General features: G+C 40.4%; 1 protein-coding gene and 1 long non-coding RNA gene across 2 annotated transcripts in view; one reads left to right on the top strand and one right to left on the bottom strand.

Annotated features, from left to right (window-relative positions):
* Window positions 1–22255, bottom strand: part of HUNK (hormonally up-regulated Neu-associated kinase) — a 56835-nt gene that overhangs the window by 33653 nt on the left and 927 nt on the right. Inside the window, exon 2 of the mRNA XM_081909247.1 lies at window positions 1271–1563. Coding sequence (XP_081765373.1) covers window positions 1271–1563 — 293 coding nt within the window. The remainder of the gene's footprint in view (window positions 1–1270; window positions 1564–22255) is intronic.
* Window positions 7806–11760, top strand: LOC309368893. Its single transcript, XR_014167955.1, has 3 exons — window positions 7806–7883; window positions 11233–11451; window positions 11632–11760. It is a non-coding gene; the product is annotated as an uncharacterized lncRNA (long non-coding RNA).

Below are 22255 nucleotides of genomic sequence, written 5' to 3' on the forward strand. Positions count from 1 at the left end.
CCAGGCTACTATGGCTCACAAGGTTAAGGAGGTTTCACTTTTAGGCCAAGTACTGAAAATGACAGGCAGGACAAAAGAATAATTATTTCCTTAGCTGAAGAGTTGGATACCTTGAACACTTCTTTTAACCTTAAAATACCAAGTATTTTCATGACAGTAAAATTTTCTATAGCTGAATTCAAGGTCATAAAAGTTTTAAGGTTCTTCAATAATTACAATTCACTATTTTCAATAACATGACTCATGTTGATAAGATGACTGAATTTAATCACTCCTCTCCCTCAATCTAATTATTTACCTACTTTACCACACAAGGACAAATAATTTGTGATAGAGCCGGCTGAATATTATCTCTAATGAATTTGATTTTGTTGTTGGTGGAAGTCCTTACCTGTTCTGTTAAACAAGCTCAGAGATCATGAGTATATATTGTAAAAGGTACAGAAGCAAGAAATTCCATCCCGCAAGAACAGCCATGTCTTGTTTATCATAAAGAGAGAATGTGAACACCTACAGATCACAGATGTGCAAGTGCTGTTATTTTTAGAGCTGATTTAAAATAACTTCATCGCCAACTGCACTTAAGGCAAGAATGAATTGTGACTTTCTAAAGCATGGATTTAGCACTCCTTTTTAAAGGGTCCGTTATAATTAAAATAATAGCAAACTGCTTGAATTGATAGGTGACACATAGAGCTTGCACACTTTTAGAGCCTGCCTATAAAGCAACTCTCTACACTCCTGGCTGGATATTGTGCCAGTCAACTAAATCACACAAAGTAGAAAAGATAGGTATATAATTTAACCATTGAGGTTGCCTTTTCTGACATTAAGTCTTTCAAACTGGATTACAGCCCACAGTTAAAACAAAATATAATTTTAAAAAACACTTAAAATTAACCAGTGAACTAACATGTTTATTTTTTAAAAAACACTGGCATATCAAGAATTAGCAACAAATTATAAAAAAATAAAATCGGAGTCCACAAAAGTTCTGTTGCAAAATGTACATTTTAACCAACCACCTGAAACTCTGAACTGAAGAAGAATGATACGATTTCCCTTGGGAAGACTTTTCACATACAAGTTCCATCTTGTTTTATTTATAACTGCCACTGCTTAATTTATGTAACGACAGATTGATTTTATTAAACTCTTGTTTAATAGTTGCTAAATGATATTTGCATCCGTGAACATACTGTAAAGATCTCTGTGAAGCCATGGTCTTCAAAAAGCAGAACACTCGTGTTAAATAAATAAGCAAGCTCACCTGTGAACCACCCCTGCACGATGTAGGTGTTCAACAGCCAAGATAAGCTGCCGGATGTATTTGCGTGCTTCATGCTCTTCCAGCCGCTTTTTCTCATAGATTTTGTGCATCAAGTTGCCCCCTGGGCACAGCTCCATAACAAGGTAGTAGCTGTTTTCCGTTTCCAAGATATCCAGCAGCTGAGCAATGTAAGGGTGTCGGATCATCTGCTGGATCTGTCCCTCCCGCCTCAGATTCTTGGTAACATAGGTGTCCTTTTTGGCTCTTTTCTTATCAATAACTTTCACTGCCACCTGATGGGAAAGAAAGACAAGCCATAGTTATTATTACTATTCTTGTTATTGCTCCTAACACCAACTGTTCAATCATAACATTAACCTGAAAAAAGGGGGAAAAACACAGAAAGAAGGAACTGGATTGGGGGGGGGGGGAGTGAGAGCTGAATTATACGAATATAATCTTAATCCTCCAGTGATGTGGTCTTACATGTATGGTGTTTGCTTTAAACAATTTTCAATGTTGTGTTTAAAGTTGTTGTTCCTACCCTGGGACCTTATGGTGAAAAGTGGCTAGTACATTTATAAATATTATTATTAATATTAATATTACTGTACCTCCAAATGCAATACTAATTTAATTATGTCCAACACAGTTGGTTAAGTAGGAATTTGTGACTTCTAAGCAATCCAATTGGGGCCCAGGTGGCGCTGTGGGTTAAACCACAGAGCCTAGGACTTGCCGATCAGAAGGTCGGCAGTTTGAATCCCTGCAACGGGGTGAGATCCCGTTGCTTGGTCCCAGCTCCTGCCAACCTAGCAGTTCGAAAGCACAAAGTGCAAGTAGATAAATAGGTACCACTCCAGCGGGAAGGTAAACAGCGTTTCCGTGCGCTGCTCTGGTTCGCCAGAAGTGGCTTAGTCATGCTGGCCACATGACCCGGAAGCTGTCTGCAGACAAACGCCAGCTCCCTCGGCCAATAAAGCGAGATGAGCGCCGCAGCCCCAGAGTCGGTCACGACTGGACCTAATGGTCAGGGGTCCCTTTACCTTTTAAGCAATCCAATTCTAAGCATTTGGTGATCAGCAGAACCCTCAAAAGCAAAACCTACAGTACTTAATTCCTACCATATTGAATGTTATTTTTCTAATTTATACAAATAAGTAAATGTGAGGTATCCAACAAATATCCTTTTATTTTAAATTGACTTCTGTATCTTGATTCCAATTATTTAATTACTAAGCATTTGCATTTACATAACCTAAAAGCAGATTTCTAGGTCACAAGCATCTACTGATGTTTATTATGACATCTGTGGTATGAGCAGCAAAAGAATTATGCTAATAACCATTCCTCTTTCGCAGCCTATTTCTTCAGAGTCCTATGGCAAAGGAAATGATCATACCTTGCAAATGAGATCTATTAGCTCATTGTTCATTACTGCCAGCTTATTAGAATGGAAAAGGGAACTCGCTATTCTTTCATGCTCTTGAGCTTTGCACTGAAATCAGTTTAAAAGGTTCCTGCCCATACAAAACAAAATCCAAATTGGTGAAGACTCTTAGTTTAGTGGTAGAGCACATAGTCTTCATGTGAAAATTCCCAAGTTTAATCCCCAGCATCTCCAAATGGGACTCTAGCTTTGACGGACCCCAGACAACATATCCTCTGGCAGGCCAACCTACATAGCTGCAACGGAAATGTTTCAATCAGTGCTGGTGCCTGGGTCTAGCTACCCTTTCCCATGATGCTTCTGACCATTGCGGAACACTGACATGATGGCTGGATTCAGTCACATGAGGCACTTTTTGGAATTCTTGTTAATTACACGTTTCTTCAAGTATAACACTTTTAGGCCAAATCTATCATCCCAATGTCAAGTCTACATTACACTAATGTTCTTTTCCTTGTCAACTTATAAGATCTCTTGTTCTTTTCAACAATAACCTTCACTATATCTACATTTAATAACACTGCCCAAACTACAGGATCACCCTGATTTCAATAGCCTTTTCCAGAAAAGTTGCTGTGGTGATGACAATAAACATTAGTTCAAACAAGAAAAGTAGCTCTCAGAAGCAGCCTCCAGGATACAGTTGACAGAAAAGGAGCAGATGAGTTGCTGATGTGGAAGACTCAATGGCAGCTTACACTCCCAGTGCTTCCAGTTTTCTATGCCTGAGAATAAGTGATTAATATTTCTATGTCCAGTGTGAAACGTTGCCTGGGGGAAACTAATGGAAAGGGGATGGGCTGGCCAGGCCAGCTGACAAGGCCTGCAAAACTGAGCAATAATTACTTTTAACTAGATAACACAAAGGTCAAGCAATGCTCACAAGGCAGCTGCACGATGGAAATTAACATTTGCAAAAATGCCAGGAAGCAACATATCACTGTGTTGAGATGAGGTAGTTTGGTTACAACTTAAAACACTGAAAATCACAACTTCTTTTGCACTGTTAAATGTGGAGTGAGGGTAGATTCAGGCAACCAGGAATTACTAAACCCCCATGTTCACATAGAGAGGCATTGTAGCAGTTCCCACATGGTTAACAGTCATCTGAATCCACTGTCTTAAACCAAAAAACTGAATGTGCTTTTCTCCCAATGAAGTTAGAACAATAACTCAGATTAGCATAATGTGTTTAAACAAGCCATCCTTAAGGATTAGTCTGCTGAGGACAAATTAATTCATGCATATTGAAAGGTTGTTTCCTGTTGGCAGAATAGGAAATACCACTTGCAGGCGGAAACAGAAAAGTAGTGTTGGTTTCCCCCAGGATTGAAAGACACAGGAAGAAACAGAAATCTGTTGTTTGAAGTGCTTTATGAATCACATCTCTCCCATACCAACAAGTCATCCCTACCTCATTGAATATAACAGTTCATTGTTGAACACCACGAAGAGGTGAGCTACATGTTACATGCATGCAACAAAGAAAGCCCCGACAGTTTTTTTAAAAAATAAAAAGCAATCTTAACATTTACATTGTTTTAAAACCTATTACGGTTGTTCTTATTGTACAATTTTAAATAGCCTCAAGACTTAAGTGAACAGCAATAAATTAATAAAATAATTTTGATGGGGGGGGAGCTCAACTGGCTCTGGTCGGTGGAGGCAACCAGGGCGGGGTGGTTTGTAAGACCCAATAATCACAGAAATGTGTCTTCCACCTCAAGGCACAACCTTGCAGTTTCCTTATTTAAACCCATCTGGAACATTTGCTAAGGAGTGGAGAAAACACAACAGCTTTCCTACCACCTACAAAACCCCAGAACCCAACGTAGGATTCTTCCACCAACTTTTGCTCTTAATTACTAATATGATTACAGTACAATTAACTGAATTAAAATTGTTTGCAAAATCAAAAGTATTAAAATGTATTAATAACAACTGAAATTGAAGCAGGTGTGCATAGGTGATAAATGCCTGAAAACATAGGTCTGTTAGTTTAACATCCTAAAAATGGCACTCAGAATACTTCCAGATGAGGACTTAGTTTGCAAATGGATCATTCAGTTATCTCAAACAGATAGTTGTGTTTTTTACTAATCGGATTTTGCATGGAAAGGGAAATGCAGACGAAATGGGAAAATATGAGCTGGTATTTGAATGCTAATGATGCCATGTGGATGCAGGAAAAAACCTGCATGCATGAAGAACACAATAGGCATCCATCTAGAACCACACTTAGGCAATTTGCTATATTCTTTTACCGCTCAATCCTATGCATGTCTACTTGAAAATAAGCCTAACTGCGTTTAATGGGGCTTATTCCCAATGGAAATGGAAACAACTTTCCATGTATGGTATCATACCATAATACAACCTTGTGCCCACCAGACTGCTCTTTACACATAGCTGTTTCATCTGCATCACAATGCTTTGATGAGGGGGCCGAACTAAAAGTAGCACTTATTTCTTAGAAGTTATGGTGTTCTTGTACATAATAAATGCATATGAGCTAATTAATTTTGCCTCACAAGTCTGTTGCAAAGTTCAACTGGGTAGGAGAAGGGCAAGGGTTAAAGTTTTTTTTAAAACAACAACTTGGCTTATTTAGACCATTTTTCTTTAATCCTGCTCTTTGTAAACACCCCATGGTGCTGGGACCTCCTTCTCCTTATATGCTTTATGTGCAACTCTGTTTTTACTTCCAATAAATAATTCAAGTCCTGGCATTCGTAAAATATCCTGCTGGTGGGAAACAAAACACCAGCTCCCACAATTAAATTGAGAAAAGGCTTTAAAAAGCAAAGACAAGTTTACTGTAAAGCTGAACTTCAGTGGTATGGAAAATCACTGAAAGCAGTCGAGCTTTATAAAGAGCCCAAATCCTTATGCAGAACCTGGGGTGTGTTTTTTTGCAGTGTAAATGTCCATTTCTCTTTACAACTTTTCCTGAGAAGTCCCAGAGTCTTCTAGTTAAAGTATACTGTAATCTGAACGAATATAAATGTACCGTATTTTTCGCACCATAGGGCGCACCGGACCATAGGGCGCACCCAGTTTTTTGGGGGGGAAATAAAGGGGGGGAAATTATTTCCCCCCCAGGTGCGGGGCTGGGGCGGGGGAAGCTAGAGCTTCCCCCGACCCCAGCCCTCAAACAGGCAGCTCTCCGCAAGCAGCGGGAGCGCTCCCGCTGCTTGCGGAGAGGTCCGCGAAGCCTGGACGCGCTGAGCTCAGCGCGCCCAGGCTTCGGCATGCAGGCACCTCTCCGCAAGCAGCAGGAGCCCAGCGCTGGGCTCCCACTGCTTGCAGAGAGGTGTGCGAAGCCTGGAGAGCATGAGGGGTTGGTGCGCACCGACCCCTCTCACTCTCCAGGCTTCAGCGAAAGCCTGCATTCGCACCATAGGACGCACACACATTTCCCCTTCATTTTTGGAGGGGAAAAAGTGCGTCGTATGGTGTGAAAAATACGGTAACTGGGAATTTCTTTTACAAAAAAGCACCCTCCCTAATATTTACCAGTACTGTACTGTGTTATTTTCTCATATGGCAAATCCAAATGATTACAGGATGTTATTTTACCATTTTCAGTGCCCTGAAGTGGGCATGAAAAACTCTGCCTTGCAGGGACAGCAAGGATTGCTAGGGTACGTTGCTGGGACGGTGGGATGCTTTACTGTAGCACTGGAGAAGCCTGAGAAACAGGAGAACTTCTCCACAGCTTCAAGGAAATAGGTCAATTGACTTTCCCAGAAACTGGAGTGAAGTGTGGTGCTCCAAAAAATCAGTCTGTCTGGCTTGAGGGCCTACAACCCATTGGTTATAGAGGAGCATCAAGGGAAGACTTAGGATTCGGAGAAGCACATGGGGAAAGGACCAAAAAAAAATGGCTGGAAGGGAATTGTCACTGATGCACATTGGCCATACAAATGATCTCTGATTCATGTAAGGGAGTTAGTGCTTCATCCAGTTTGGGTGTGTACAGGTGTACTATGTTATAATTAGCAGGCAGGGTGAGTATACATGTACCATTCACAACAGAGATGTACTTTTCCCAGCTGTGGTGAATCTTTAAATAATAACACTTTTTCAGATTTTCACCTAAAAATTAGGTTGGATAGCGCACAGAGGACGGCAACCAAGATGACCAAGGGTCTGGAAACCTAAAATAAATATCTTCTTATTGAAAGATTCCCCTTTTTGCCTTCATGTCTCATGATTATAAAATAGAAAATCCCCAAAGCCTAAGGTCTGAGGGCAAAACCTAAGGTCAGATTCCTCAGATGCTTGTCTAACCATGTACCAGTTCATGATTTTATGACAGTGTAAACCAATGCTTAACTTTAAGATTAGGCTGCTTTTTAAGATTAGACTGTAATGCTTTACACATCAGGATAAATGACTCCATTCTCCTGCACAATTCCCCCCCCCCCCCAGATTCTCTTACAAAATGATGTCACATCATCAAATACTTAAAAAATATATTTAATGCACATTAGATTTGATGACACATTTACATTCACCAGCAAATACCTTTGTGGTTTCAAGGATTTCAAAACTGAGGTGCACATTAGATTTGATGGCGCATTAGACTCAAGTAAATACAGTGGCACCTCGGATTAAGAACTTAATTCGTTCTGGAGGTCTGTTCTTAACCTGAAACTGTTCTTAACCTGAAGCACCACTTTAGCTAAGGGGGCCTCCTGCTGCCGCCACACAATTTCTGTTCTCATCCTGAAGCAAAGTTCTTAACCTGAGGTACTATTTCTGGGTTAGCAGAGTCTGTAACCTGAAGCGTCTGTAACCTGAAGTGTCTGTAACCCGAGGTACCACTGTACAGTATTATTGCTGATAGGAGCAGATCAGGACAGAAATCCAAATACAGTGCAAGCTGCTAAATTTATCATCACAGCTCTATGTTTCTATGACATTGTGCCAAATTGTCAGATTCAGTCATAGTAATTTGGAGCAGGCCTGAGTGAAGAATGCAGCCTCCAGGTCCACTCCCCAAGCCCTGCCACAGGCCGCCACAGATAGGCTAGATTTGAAATACTGGCCACCCATGATGCTCTGTGGCAGCCGGGGAAGCTTCCAATGGCCAAAACAACATGGCAAGGCTTTGGAGGCGCCGCAGCGAATCGCAACAGCTGGCCACCCTGAAATCAAGTAAGTGGCCATTCTAGCACTGAAATTTGTTTGAATGTTGCATGTTTCCCCTCTCCAGCTCTAATCAAACATCTACTCCATTTCCCCCAGCCCCATTTTAAATAGGGGTAGATAGTGGCCCCTACTCTCATCCATTGCACGATCAATGGACAGCATATTGTCATCTCTGAATCGGAAGTTCAAACTATCTCACAAGCACTGAAATTCAGTCGCAGTGGAAATCTCCATCCCATCTGTTTTATTATACAGTAAACAGTAACTGAGTGAGTGGAGGCTTATAGTTAAAAGCTGCATCTTCAGATTTAATCATTTAAGGATGGAACTATTCAAGGATTAGAGATGGTGTCAGATTCATTTGGTATTTGTTCTTTACTGCTTGTTCTGGTAATTAAAAAGACTGAAGGACACAAAACAGAACATTTCAATGCAGCCTACAAAGCTTTTTTTCAAAAAACCACACACGCACACACACAACCAACCCTGAGGTTTATAAGTTTAAGAAAAGGATTTTCAAACCAAATCCATGTCTTGAAATAGATCAACACTTTCCCCAAATAAAAAAGGGAAATCCTTCAGTGCAAGTTGCCAGGCTGTGAACTGTGTACACACAGCTGTAACTACTCTGTTCCCAAGAGAGGTGGGATTCAAAGGAATGCTCTTTTACTGCTTCAAGATAACATTTCTTGCATTACAAACCAAATTTGGTAAGGTACTTAAACATGAGCCTTACTTTAATTTCAGGAGTAGTTCCAGTGAAATGGAAGCAATTTAAGTGACTCCCATACTTTCTGTAAGGGCAGTTCCCATGACTCAATAGATGAGTTGTGAACGTGTGTTAGAATGTAAGAAATGACTTGCTGGATTAGAACAAAGGACAATGAAGTTCAGCACCTTGCCTCCAACAGTGATCAGCCAGATGCCCTTACAAAATTCACAAGCAGAACATTCCCTGTTGTTTGTTCTTTGCATTTGGCGACCATAACACATGATTATTCTGTGCAGTACGGTACTTCTACTTCTTTCCTCAAGGCTTAACGTTTCCCAAGCCCTCCAATTACAATATTTTGTTTCTAGGAAAATTCTATTCACCCCCCCAATAGAGTATCTATTGCATCTATGACTGCTGTGTAGAATGAGGTAGTATGAGCATTTGCTGGATTTGACATCATTTGAGATTAGTGACAATTTGCTCACCCATGGTCACCTTTCAAATAAATTGTTTATTTACTGCTCTTTTACATGATAAGGCTTAAACAATCCACACTTACCTATGAATATGTCATTCCACCACTGCAGCACACAACAGTAGGATTGCTTATGTAGCAATTCAACAAAAAATGAAGAGATAAACACCAGCAAGGTTACTTCTACCACAAAAATATTTGGCACTTTGGAAGCTTTTTCTTTCTTAAAATTATATGAAGACTAGAAGCCCATCTCCCTCATTGCTAGGGTGTGTATACTCTCATATCTTTTTTAAGGTGGTAGACAAGAGTACAGCTAATCTTCCCCCGCCCGTTGTTGCACATATCCAAGTTTTGTGATACAGCTCTCTCTTTAAAAATACACAAAATGCCTAGAAAGCACCATTTCAAGAAAACACACTCAGAAATAGATTTAAAAGGTTAAAAGCAAAATGCATTCAGATTTACATATTCTTGTATGTAGATAGGAGAGAATCCTTCATGCTTTTTGAAAGAACAAACTACTGTTCATTGCAGAAACACAATGGAATAAAAAATCAATGAATCAAAAAATGGAAAGAATATTTCCATTCAAATACATTTGCCTTCAAATATAAATTGCAACAAATTTTAAAATATGTAATTATTAAAATATGCAGTCAACAACAGACACACATGCATCCCATAAAATCATTTATCTAAAATCTAAATAATAGTCATTCAAGTCAATGAAGTCACATGCATTCGCAATGCTTTCTCTAGCATTAAACTTTGGTAAAGCCAAAGGTTTCTACTTTATCGCTGACTTCATTGTTGTTGTTATATTATTCCAATAAATATTATTTCATTCTGCATGCACAACAGAACCTGCAATTCTTTGTTTAGGGTAGAGTTCGCTAATCCTGCACCCACGGGTGGCAGATTGGTGCCAGCCCTGCTAGAAAGATAGATATTGGGCAAATTAGAGTGGTGTGGCTACCTTGCATATTTTTCCTAGTGCTGAAGAATGTCCCCTATTGTTGTTAGACAGCAACAGCAACAGCATCATTGTGTGTGTGTGTGTGTGTGTGTGTGTGTGTGTGATGATCTCCATAATCGGGACCAACAGGATACAGCCGACTTCCTGTGGTAAGCATAAGGCTGTTGGGAGTGGTTGTCTCTCTAATTTTGTGTTATGCCACAGTCCCCATGGCAGCCATTTTGTTACTGATGCCGCCATCACTATCAAAATTTGAAATGTGTCCACTAGGTTGGCAATCCCTGTTTTAAGTCGTTAAAAATCTCTTCTAAGTTACTAGGCTATGCTAACAACCTTCCCCTCACAACAAGTGTCCATTCCTTCTCTCTCTCTTTAAAGTGGGAGACAGGAGAATTACTTCCCCCCACCCACCCCTGAAGCAAGAATTACGTTTCTCAAATTATAGTATCAGCAACAGAAATTTAACATCTGAAGTAAGTTAATTTGCTCAATAATTCACCAGATATTTTCCAAACAAGGATTTTGGCATTACATAAATAATGTGAAACATGCATGCTCCTTGTGCCATTAAAAACTAGAAATCCAGGTTAAGCTTAAAATACTGTTGACAAAGAGGAAAGGAATTTCAATGGGCAGTTGCAGAAATGAATGAGGAGTCTTGTGCATGATTGCTGTGACAGATGAAATACCTGTTAAGACAAGCATGGTCTGTTTCCTTTTGTTGACCAAAGCTGAATACTGTACATAACTGCCCATGAAGTAAATCAGGTTTCCAACTGCTATAAAACAGAGGTTTTTCTGGTCCTTTTAAGTTAGATGAACTAAGAAAACACAGAGCTCAAATAAAGCCAAACAAAAGTAATGCCTGGGTCACAAATGTATCCTACCTAGCTGGTTTTGATAATAGAACTAGACTTTTTAATGTTGCAAATGTCTTCTGTCACAATGAGATAGATGAGACTTCTCAGATTACATGTGGCAAAACAAAAGCAGAAAACCCATGCCAAGTAATAATGTTATTTTACTAGTCAAGCCTAACGTGAAAATACTTGTTTGCAGAACTTACAAGATGACAACATTAATTTATCTATAAGACAGGATACATGTAAATGTTCCTATTTGAGATCTGGTGTTGAAATGTACATTTAGCTATTCCAAAGCAGTAATGACTCACTGTTCTTTATAGTTTTTCTACAGCAAATGTATGCCATACCAAAACAGTAGTACTGCTCTTTTGACACACAGGGGATTTCAGTTTTGGTATTACCAGCTATGCTGAATTATGGATTTGGGCAGCAGGATGCTTCAGTTGTGCGCACACAAGCAATCTTCCTCTCACTCTTTTGCCCCAGTGTGCTCCTGTACAATCCAGATGCTCCAAGAGAAACACAGAAATTACTTGCATGTAAGTAGACTGGCTGCCATTTCATGTTGTCAGCTGGGGCATTTGTTCACAAGTATAACTGTTGACGAAGCGGGCTAAAGCTAGGCCCTTGACACAGAAGACGCGAACCTTGCCATGCAAGGAAGTCAACAAGGCTATGTTCCAGTTGTTAATTTGGATCCCATTTTTTTTCTTTCTCAGGGAACAGATTAGAAGCTCGAGAGGTAGCATTCTCATTTTGAAATGGCATGTTTCAAGTTGAAGCGAACCTTCTTGAACACATCTGCTGCCAACAAAGGTTCTAATTAAACTGTTTTTATAAGAACCTAACCTGTTTCACTCAAAAAAGTGTGTTATTGATAATGTTCTTAGCACTGTTTTTGTCCAAATATTACTTGAGCATGGGGCTCAAATATCTGATGAGGGCCAAGTTACATGGGAATGCCTTTCCACCTCTTTATAGGCAACTCCCAATTTACGTGGGGGTTATGTTCCAAGGCACCACGTGTTTAAGTGAAATTGCGTATATTTGAAACACCATTGGGAAAGGTGGCAAAATCAGAAGAGCGCTTGAGATCTCATCCTCATGTACACCTCCGTCTTTAAACTTTCCCAGGTATCTGTATGTGACAGACTAGCTGCCATTTCCCAACAGGAGAAGTAAAATGGAGAATGAGACGTATTAGAGCACATTATGCACCATTGGTGCTCTATGAGCTGGGTGCCCCCTTCCTGCATTTCTAAGCCAGAAAAGGGCTTGGGCTGAATAAGAAATCATGAGAGAGAAAATTACACAACAACGAGCTTTCTTTCAGGTTTACTTCTCCGTTATACATATATTCACAAATCTGTCCTTCTGCCCCCACTCCATCTTGTCCTTCCAAGCTAAGAAAATCCAGAGGAAAGAGATACAGAAGGCCATGCAAGGAAAAGAGTTCTCTCTCTCATTTTTGTCTTTGGGCAGATGTGTTGGAGAAAGGGGGACAAAGGAAAGTTCTTGCTCCCTCACCCTCCGCACTATACACAACCAGTGACTTTATATAGAATATTTTATGAAGCTTTATAGCAACATCTCAGAATTGACCAATGAATATGTCAGTGTTCTCCCTGGTGTAACTAACTTCAAAAGGACTTCAAACCTAAATGAATCCAGTGGAGGGCATGCTTTAACTAACAAAACATTTATATACAAAAGCATGACTTCAAGAACAGGCATACAACCTTACACATCATAAAATTGCAAGAAATACAAACACATACAGAAGAAACCAGATGTGATTTTCACATAAGAATTCACCTGGTGTCAATTTAACCTAAACACTGGAATATTTCCACCATCAGCCATCCACAAGTGAAATGATTATATGCGCAGGGGGTAGGGAGCTGAGGCTCTACCAATGTTCACTGCTGAAGATACTGTAAATTTGAAAGCAGATTACCTCAAGAGGATAAGTACCTGCCACATGTGCGTTAATTCAGTCTACTGCAGAACACGTTGAAAATTTCAGCGGAAAAAACATTAATATGAATTTCCTAGAATCCAGGCTAGGTTTGCAAACAACAGACTTCAGTAGTAAATACCATTTCCCTTTCTAGAAACATGCAGTGTAGGATGACAATTTTAAATAGGCTTGTTACTTGAGTAGCCAAGGAAAGAACTGATTATGTAACAAATAATACACAGGTGACTGCATCTCAGCAGCATGGTGCTTATCCTGACTTAAACATTAAGCTATTTAAAATTTCCTGCACATGTTACGTCATGCTACCTTACCAAAGCAATAAGCCCTATCCCCTCCCCCACCATACAACCACTGGATGTGTTTTAAAACAACATATGACCTTTCTTGAAATATGACATTTGCACAGATTTAATATATATAAAAATTACAGCATCAATTGTGCCATGTTAGACAATATTTCCTGCCACAAGGTTCTATCCTTCTAATGCTGGCAGTTAGTCAGGTTTTCAGAACAAGAATGGCCTCCCATTGAACAGGCAGGGATGCTGCAGTGCACTGGAAGTTTTTGGTCCCCATTCCGGCCACCAGGGTGACATAAGTGATTGGTACAGGTGTGTGGCCAGGCAGGCTAGTAAAGGTATTTGTGAACCTATTTGCAAGGCTACAAAACCCAAATGGCTGAACGGGGAATGTTGCTTGTGCAGCAACGTTCTGTAAAACTTCCCACACACTGGTCAGAGTTCTAATGCAACTGAAAAAGCTGTACCCCAAACTTAGGGGACCACTGGTAGGAAACTCTGATTCGATTCAGCAGGTGAAGTTTCTTTGAAAAAGCAGAACTGTGGCAGGCCTGGTTCAAATGCAAAAGCCTCTGGATGCACAGATAATGTACTTTAGATCCCAACAACAACATTCAGACTTGAGATTTCTTTCCCTTAATCCAAATTTGTTGCGTTTGTTCATTTTTAATAGGTCTCAGAAAAAGATAAAAATGTGTTTTTATTTATGTCGAGGCTTATATATCGAACAAGTATCTAGACAGGAAACAAAATACAGCATAAAAATATTTAGTTACATTTCACATTTTACAAACTTGACAGTATCTTTACAAATGAACAAAGAATTAACGTTTGACCAGATTTAAGCCCACTTTTGCAGATTGGATTTTGTGGTTAAGGATAAAATTACAGGCAAATGAGGACTGAAAGGAAGTTACAATAAGGCATGGCAATTCTTACTGTGATATAAAGTAATTCATCTCATTTAGTCTGCTTGGGATGAATGTGCTATCAAAAGATTAAGCATCTGTAACAGGAAACTTGAGTCAGGTGATCAAGTTCCTCACCTACATTGGCCAGCCAGAGGGATGGCAGCTTATACCATTCTTCATCCTAATTTAGTGTAAGAAGATGAGGAGAGAGGAAAAATTCCACTGGCTGTTTTATATGTTTTACAAAGAATTTGTGCCTAACACTTCCCTTTAAACTGATGGTGAAGAAAATCACACTTTATTTCTTTAAAAGTGTGTGTACAGGAAGTAACTCAGAGGGAATTACAAAAGGAAAACATGGGAAGATTAAATTTATCCGATGAAACAAAAACAAAGGAGCAAAGACACAATATTACCATTTTTGAAGTGTTACTCATACCATCCAATTTAGTTAAGGGGTTTCTTTCTTACATTCAGGGCTTGCCTGTACTGTACCTCCAAAATACAGTGGTGCCCCGCAAGACGAACGCCTCGCAAGACGAAAAACCCGCTAGACGAAAGGGTTTTCCGTTTTGGAGGCGCTTCGTAAAACAAATTCCCCTATGGGGTTGCTTCGCAAGACGAAAAAAATCTTGCATCCCCCCGCGGGTTTTTTTCGCTTTTTTCTTCCTTTTTTAAAGCCGCTAAGCCGCTTATCAGCTGTTCCGCTGATAAGCCGCTTAACAGCTGATCGCTGGAAGCCGCTTGACAGCTGTAGCGCTAATCCGCTAAGCTGTCAATGGGCTTGCTTCGCAAGACGAAAAAACCGCTATACAAAGAGCCTCACGGAACGGATTAATTTCGTCTTGCGAGGCACCACTGTAAGTAGTCATAGAAACCCTGCCTGGCTTGATTATCCACTTTAAGGCCACTATATTGAGTGTGGTGGATTAAAGCCCAAATACAAAGGAAAACATGATCACCAGGTCTCACCAATATGCAGTGTCTACACACTGAAATGTAGTTGCTGCTGCCCTTCTACTGGTCCCCTTACCCGCCATTCTCCCCTGGTTGCTGCTATACAAAAACATAGTGCTGCTCGCTACAGCAGGCAGGAAGAGGGGGGAGAGGGCTGACGGAAGAAGACTCTGCAGCCTCACTCTGATTTAAAGATGCATTCTCCACTGCTGGGTGAGGTCCTAGAAAGCCACCATAGAGCTAATTAATGATGGGATAATCAATAGCACAGTGGTTTAATGATAATACACATATAGCCCAATAATAACCAAGGACCTTGATGCATCTTATATAGTTTCCCCCTCCTGTCCTGACAACAATACTATGAAGTACATTAGCCTGAGAAACAGGGATTGTCTGAAGGTCACCCAACAAGCTTCATGGTTAGGTGGAGACTTGAACCTTGGGTCTGACACATATATAAACAACCACATGTAATAATCACAGTGCACAAGACTGGATTATCTCAAACACAACAACTACAGGAGAAATATATCTGAGGAAGATTACACTTTTGCCAGCATTTTTACTAACTAAAGCAAATGAAGGTGGGGGAAACGTCCATATTCCTGCAAATGTAATCTCTCAGCCTTTTCAATATTTAAACGTAAATGGTTGTTAATTTAGCCACTTAAGCATTTACGGTTGCCTTGGAACAACCGTACAATATACCCTGTAACTATTTCTAGGACTGAATCTTATTAAGGTTCCCTGAAAGCAAAACTCAACACCTGCTGAGAAGATTTGGAACTGCACTGCTATTTGTATACATACTTCAGCCCCTCAGAAGTGATTCAAAAGGTAATGCAAGGCACACAGTTCAAAGGAAATGTGCCTGCTATGGCAGCATGTAATTTTTAAAAAATTCTATGCGAAATGACTGGTCACTGACAGATCCAACAGGACCTGCTACACAGCTGTCTTTAGAGGCTGCTTGCCTCATTCAACATCAACCTGTCAAAGGTTAACAGGAATTTCTAGCTTTCTGTGGAGTGCTTGTTCTTCCCACACAAGCCACCCCTGCATTTCCAAGGTTCTAAAATACACAGAGTAGCAGCTGTTTGCTTTAGAAATATAGTCTAAAAACAGAGCTTTCTATAAATAAGACCACTTCTACTATTAGTCACTCTATTTTTGTTGCACAACAACCTGTGAAAGTCTTATCTTTAGCAGCTGTTTCACACTGACTACCAGGTACTGTAATTCAAAACTGATTTCATGCAAAAAGAAGAAGTGAAGAATGAAGCTTTTAAAGCACTGCAGTACCATTAATGAAATGGATAAACAGATTTCTTAGTGGGCTGAAATCAAGGCAAACTATGTGACGGCAAGAGTTATCCTTGGTTTCAACCTATGAGCTACTCAAGCATCATTTAGGCTCAGGAACCAATCATCCAAACACCAAGCAGGCTCTACTAATTCTGTTGTGCAGCATTGAGATGTTCAATAGGTTTTCAGTTTTTTCATCAGAAGCTCGAGGTGGATAACACAGTCTTCTAATTCAAGTATGTACCTACATTCACAAGGAGCCCACAGTGGCATAGTTATTATCCCTTTCATTCACACAATAAACCTTCGAGAGGGTTAGGTTGTAAGAAAATGACAGGTATAGAGTCAACAAACTTTATGGCTGAGTGGGAATTTGAACCTCAGGCTCTTAATTAATTGATATACTTGTATAAAAGTTTGGATTTAAAATACTTCCAGAAATAAATATATACCACAATGGCTATTTATCGTAGCAGAGAGTTTTGCAGCTAAATTGATCCAAGTTAGTTTTTTATTAATTGAATTTATACACCGCCCTATACCTGGACGTCTCAGGGCGGCTGGGTAAACATAAAACTGTTAATGTATGTTTGCTTAAGCTGGGCATGAATTTTAATCTCTCTGAGACTGTATCCCAATTGTAGGCTGGCTGACTAGAAGGAATAGCTACTGAACCCTCCCAGATCCATAGACACCCATCAGAGGACTTATATAAGGCTTGACACATGGGGTTCCTGCATTGTACAGACCATTACATTCCAGAAGGGGTTTTGTCTATTAGTAGAGGAAGCTAGTCCTGGATTACTCTTGGCTATGAAAGATTCAGGAGTCTGCTACAAGCATTATTTCATTTGTACAGTCTTGTCAGAAACACAGATGGCACAGCTCTGGTAGGAGAGAATTTTCTGTTTGGGCTCCTTGTATTATTTAACCCAGCTTTGCAACTAATGCCATGGAAACTTACAGAGTTGCTATCGCTTTTCTCAAAGAGAGAGCATATGCACTCATGAAACCCACCTAAAGCTAATTATGTTATTTGCAATATTAAAAGTTTACATTACTTTATTATAATACCACTGTAAAAATAGCTTGCCTCACTTGTTTTCAGCTAATATATGTTTAACTGCCTCAGTCTTCTCTATATTCATATTGGGTAAGGAAACCATAGTCTGACAACATGAAAGTGGTATAAAAGAGTTTTCTTAAATAGAATACAAAAGACAAAACCTATAGCTATAACCAGTGCTTTTTTCTATAAAAATGTTTAGGGGTACTCTCATTTTCCTACTCATATTGAAATACTGCCCCTCAATGAGGCCAAACTTAGACCCCTAAAATGTTTAGGGGTATACATACCCCCTGCGTCCCCCCCATAAAAAAACACTGGCAGTAACAAAAAAATGGCTTAGATAAATTTTGTTGTGCTTATTTCAAACCAATAACCCCTTCCCCAAACACATGTAAAAAGGGTATTGGATGTTAATCAGCCAAAAGCCTGGTTGAAGAGGAACATTTTTGCCTGGCGCCTAAAGGTTTTTAATGAAGGCACCAGCTGAACCTCCCTGCCGGAGTATTCCACAAAGGTCCATTCTTCTGCTGCCACCCTCCGGACCTCTCATGTGGAGGAGGCACACAAAGAAGGGCGTCAGAAAATGATGTCAGGGTCCAGGTAGGTTCATATGGAGAGAAGAGGTCCTTGAGGTATCGCGGTCCTGAGCTGTTTAAGGCTTACCTTAATTGGTCAAACCAGCACTCTGCATTGTTCCTCCGGTGAGCAACCTGGCCACCGAATTCTGCACCAGCCAAAGTTTCTGAACTGTTTTCAGAGGCAGTCCTACATAAAACTTTGATTTGACAGTCACTTTGACGAGTGGATCTGCACAATGCACCAATGTGAACTGCAACTCATTAATCAGTGCCACATTTATGAAAGAGACATAGATTTCTTCAGAGTTGAGTCCCCTGACATAAAAAGCTCTTTGCCACTCTGTATACAGCTCTTAGCATTTGATAAGTCCAATGTGACAGGAAGCTTGAATGGAAAAATGATTGACAGTAAGGGAGTGGAATGGAATGCTGGGCGGAGCTAAGAGTGAGTGACAGTTTGAGTGCGGCTGCTGGAAAAAGACAGTTGGAATGTGGGTGCTTTTAACAGCTGTATAGCAACATAATTCAGCAGTTCCCCATCACTACATCTCCAAGCTGGGGGAAACAGAACCTGTTTTATCTGCTGCATGACAGGCAGAAATATAGGGAGCCTGTCAGGAAAAAGTGACAAACCTAGACCCTAGTTCGTAATGCCCTACTCATGCAAAGGGGTCTCTATGCAGTCAAGGGGTAGCAGAACCATGCCACAGGTCTCATCTGTGAAGCTTACCCTGCCTTGTCATCTAGGTATTAACCATGGATGTCTCCATAGGTGCACACCAGGGGCAGAGAAAACAATTTAATCTTGGGGAACATCACAGACCAACTCTCCCTTGATTACATGGAAACCCCATCATGCGAGTAACACATAAAGAAGGCTATGGATTAGGAAGATTCTGCAGCATATACTCTTAAATAGTCTAAAAATTTGCTTATCCAGGAAGAGTACAGCACTGCCATTCCTGTGTATGTCTTATCTCTTATGAGCCCTGATGTCTTCTGTCTGTATTACTGAAGATGAAGTCCAGTCTTAGATGAATGGAAGCATAAAGAAGTCTTGCTTTCTTTAAAGCATGTTGTAAATTCAGAACTATGTGTGTGTGTAGTCCTGGGATAAGTGGACTGATGAGGCAGATTCACTTAGGCGAGAAGGCAAGAGAAAAACAGAGGTAGTAAAGTGCCTACTCTAGAATCATATATGAGCTCTCATGAGCCTTAAATTATTCAGTCCTAGTCCAGCTCCCTGTTGTCAGCCAATAGAACTGTTGCCCAAATAAATCTTGTTTAATTAATGGTATGAAACCTAGTCAATTAATTGTCTGATTGATTAAATTAAATTAGTTTGCATATGAAAAATAGGGGAAATACTTTTGTTTTTAGATGATGAAGTGGGTATAATCTTAGAAAATGCATTCTGCCTCCTCAGAATGAAGGGAATGCTTGCAGTATGTAGTTAATATAAATATTAAAAATAAAGTTTTTACTTTTTTAAAAAAATCATCTGCTTGATAAATCAAGGGCACCTTTCTGATTGACATAAATATGTTAGTTGATAAATGGATCTACTAGTTAAATATTTCTGCCACACCAACATCTAAGCTTGATGTTCTTCTAACAACACTTCTATATCTATTTTCTCTTGCTGTCCCCAAGAGATTGCTTTAACTGCTGTTCATTTAACCTCTGCTTTTACAACTCTCCTGATAACAAGGGCATGACCCAACGTTTTAGGAACACAGCACCAGATGACACTATGAAGCAGATATGAAATAACAACTCGTTACCTGAACCTGATAATTCTCTGCATGTTTGCTTGGGAGCAAGCTCCATTAAGCTCAGTGAGATTTAGTTTTGAGTAAACATGTACAGGACCAGACTGCATGTACAAAAGAAACAACATGTCTTATTGTATTGGCATCTGTTTAGTAAAAAAAATAACCTTCAAATGACAAAAAATGAGGTAGACTGTAAAGAAACTTTTTTTAACTAAAATAATATGTGTTGATTACAAATCCTACAAGGATTTACTTGGTTCAATGTGGCTTTCTTCCAGGTAATGTGAACTGTGACCTTAAGCATATTTAATAACCTGAAGCATATTTATTTAGTTTATATACTTTTTAGAGACCCCATTCAAATGGTTCATTACCACAATGCATAAGAAAATTCATATTTCTTAGGAAAATTAAAACACTGAAAATCAATAAAATTTAAAACAAACAGCAAGAACTAAACGATCAAGTGAGCTTCACTAAAAGGATGATGAGAAGCTGAGGATGATGTCTGAAAGGAAATCAAAGAGGGGATCATATGCACTTCATGGAGGAAGAAACTACAGCTGAGATGTCAGTGCTGGAAAAGGTTTGTCCCTGATACCCACCAGCAAGATAGCTCATTAAGGGAAAGCAACAGAGAGGCCTCTACTGTCAGCCCCAACACCTGGGTAAGTAAAAATGGTACTTCAAATTAATTGGTCCCAAACCATTTAAAGGTTAAGAACATAACATTAAACTGAGCTTGAATATGAATAGACAGCCAATGCAACTGGCAGGGAATAGGTGTACATGATCAAAGCGCTTGACTCCCAAAAGCATCCTGGTGGCTGTTATATGCTATTTAGATCTTCAGAGACAGCCCATAGTGATCTAACCAGAAACACTTCTGAAGTTTAGCCATACAAGATATCTGGATCACTGGGTCTCACACACCACAATTACCCAAGAGTCCAGTGTCGCTGTCAAGCATTAACCCACATACCTGTTTGGTAAGAGTTTCCAAAATATTCTGGAGTTGTCATCTTCAAATCACATTTTGGAGTTGTCCTGGAATGGCCCTACTTATTTCCCTTACAATACCATTTAAGTGTACGTGGTTTAATTAAGCATGGTCATTTGTGTCATATACTATTGAGCAAAGCTGCATGTTATCAACAAAGTTATTATATTTAGAGCACACACTGAATAATGCTAAAAGCAAGAACCTTTCTAGGTGCGGTTGTCACCCATTCGTTATGTCAAATCCAGACACAGTCTGTATTGAGCGTCTGTTGTAGTGTTATTGCATCTTCGCAGCACTAAATGCTTTATTTTTACTAATTGGAAAATGCATAACATATCTACTGCAAAAGCCTGGGCAACTACTGATTACTGTGTACTTCGCTATGGCCACACAACGTCTGTGTTTTTGTGTGTGTGGCATAGTCTCTATTGGACCAACAGCCTCTACACTATAATAAAAACAGAAGGTAAAAGGTAAAGGACCCCTGGATGGTTAAGTCCAGTCAAAGGGACTATGGGGTGCGGTGCTCATCTCGCTTCAGGCCGAGGGAGACGGCGTTTGTCCGCAGACTGCTTTCTGGGTCATGTGGCCAGCATGACTAAACCGCTTCTGGCAAAACGGAACACCGTACCGAGTAACAGAACACACGGAAAAGCTGTTTACCTTCCTGCAGCAGCAGTACCTATTTATCTACTTGCACTGGTGTGCTTTTGAACTGCTAGGTTGGCAGAATATTGGGCTAGTTGAGCATTTGGCCTGATTCAGCAGAGTTCCTCTTTGGTTCTTAAGGCAGCTTACATGTCACATTAAAAAGCACAATCCTATGCATGCTTATACAGTGATTAATCCCATTACTGTATGTTCAGTGGAGCACAATACAACAACCATTGCACACAGGCATAGGATTGTGCTGTCACAAGGCATTGCTGCATTCGGCCACCTCACATTTTATATCTTTGGTGGCTCTCTTCTCTTGGTGCACCTCAAGACTGGAATACCCCTCCTGCTATGTGTTTTGTTTGTTGATTATTGTTATGATTACCCCTTGCCATAGGAAGAATCCCACGCACGGAAAGCGCGGGGGGCGCTTGCCCATTTAAGCAAAAAAGCCAGCGCTAGAGCTCTCGTCCATCCTTATTACAAAGGATAGGAAGAGAACCGGAGGGAGAAGCGTCTGGGCGAGCGGGAAAGTAGCGAACAGCGGCCCCTGGGGGGCGACTCCCTGACGGGCATTTGGGGAACGCGGCGCGCGAATAGACAGAGCGAACGGGCGAGGCGGCGGGCTTGACCGGACATTCAACCAAATTTCGGCCGCGGGGGGGAGGCTGGGACGGTACTGGGACAAAGCGGCGATAAGCAGGCAACTGCCCGAAGCAGTTCGGGCAGCGGAATAGGCGGCGAGGTCGCCTCACGTGGAGCCACCTCAGGGGCAACAAAGCCTGACTCGGTTCATATGGCGGGA

This window comes from Podarcis melisellensis, assembly GCF_964234715.1.
Source record: "Podarcis melisellensis genome assembly, chromosome: 4".
NCBI classification, from domain to species: Eukaryota; Metazoa; Chordata; class Lepidosauria; order Squamata; family Lacertidae; genus Podarcis; species Podarcis melisellensis.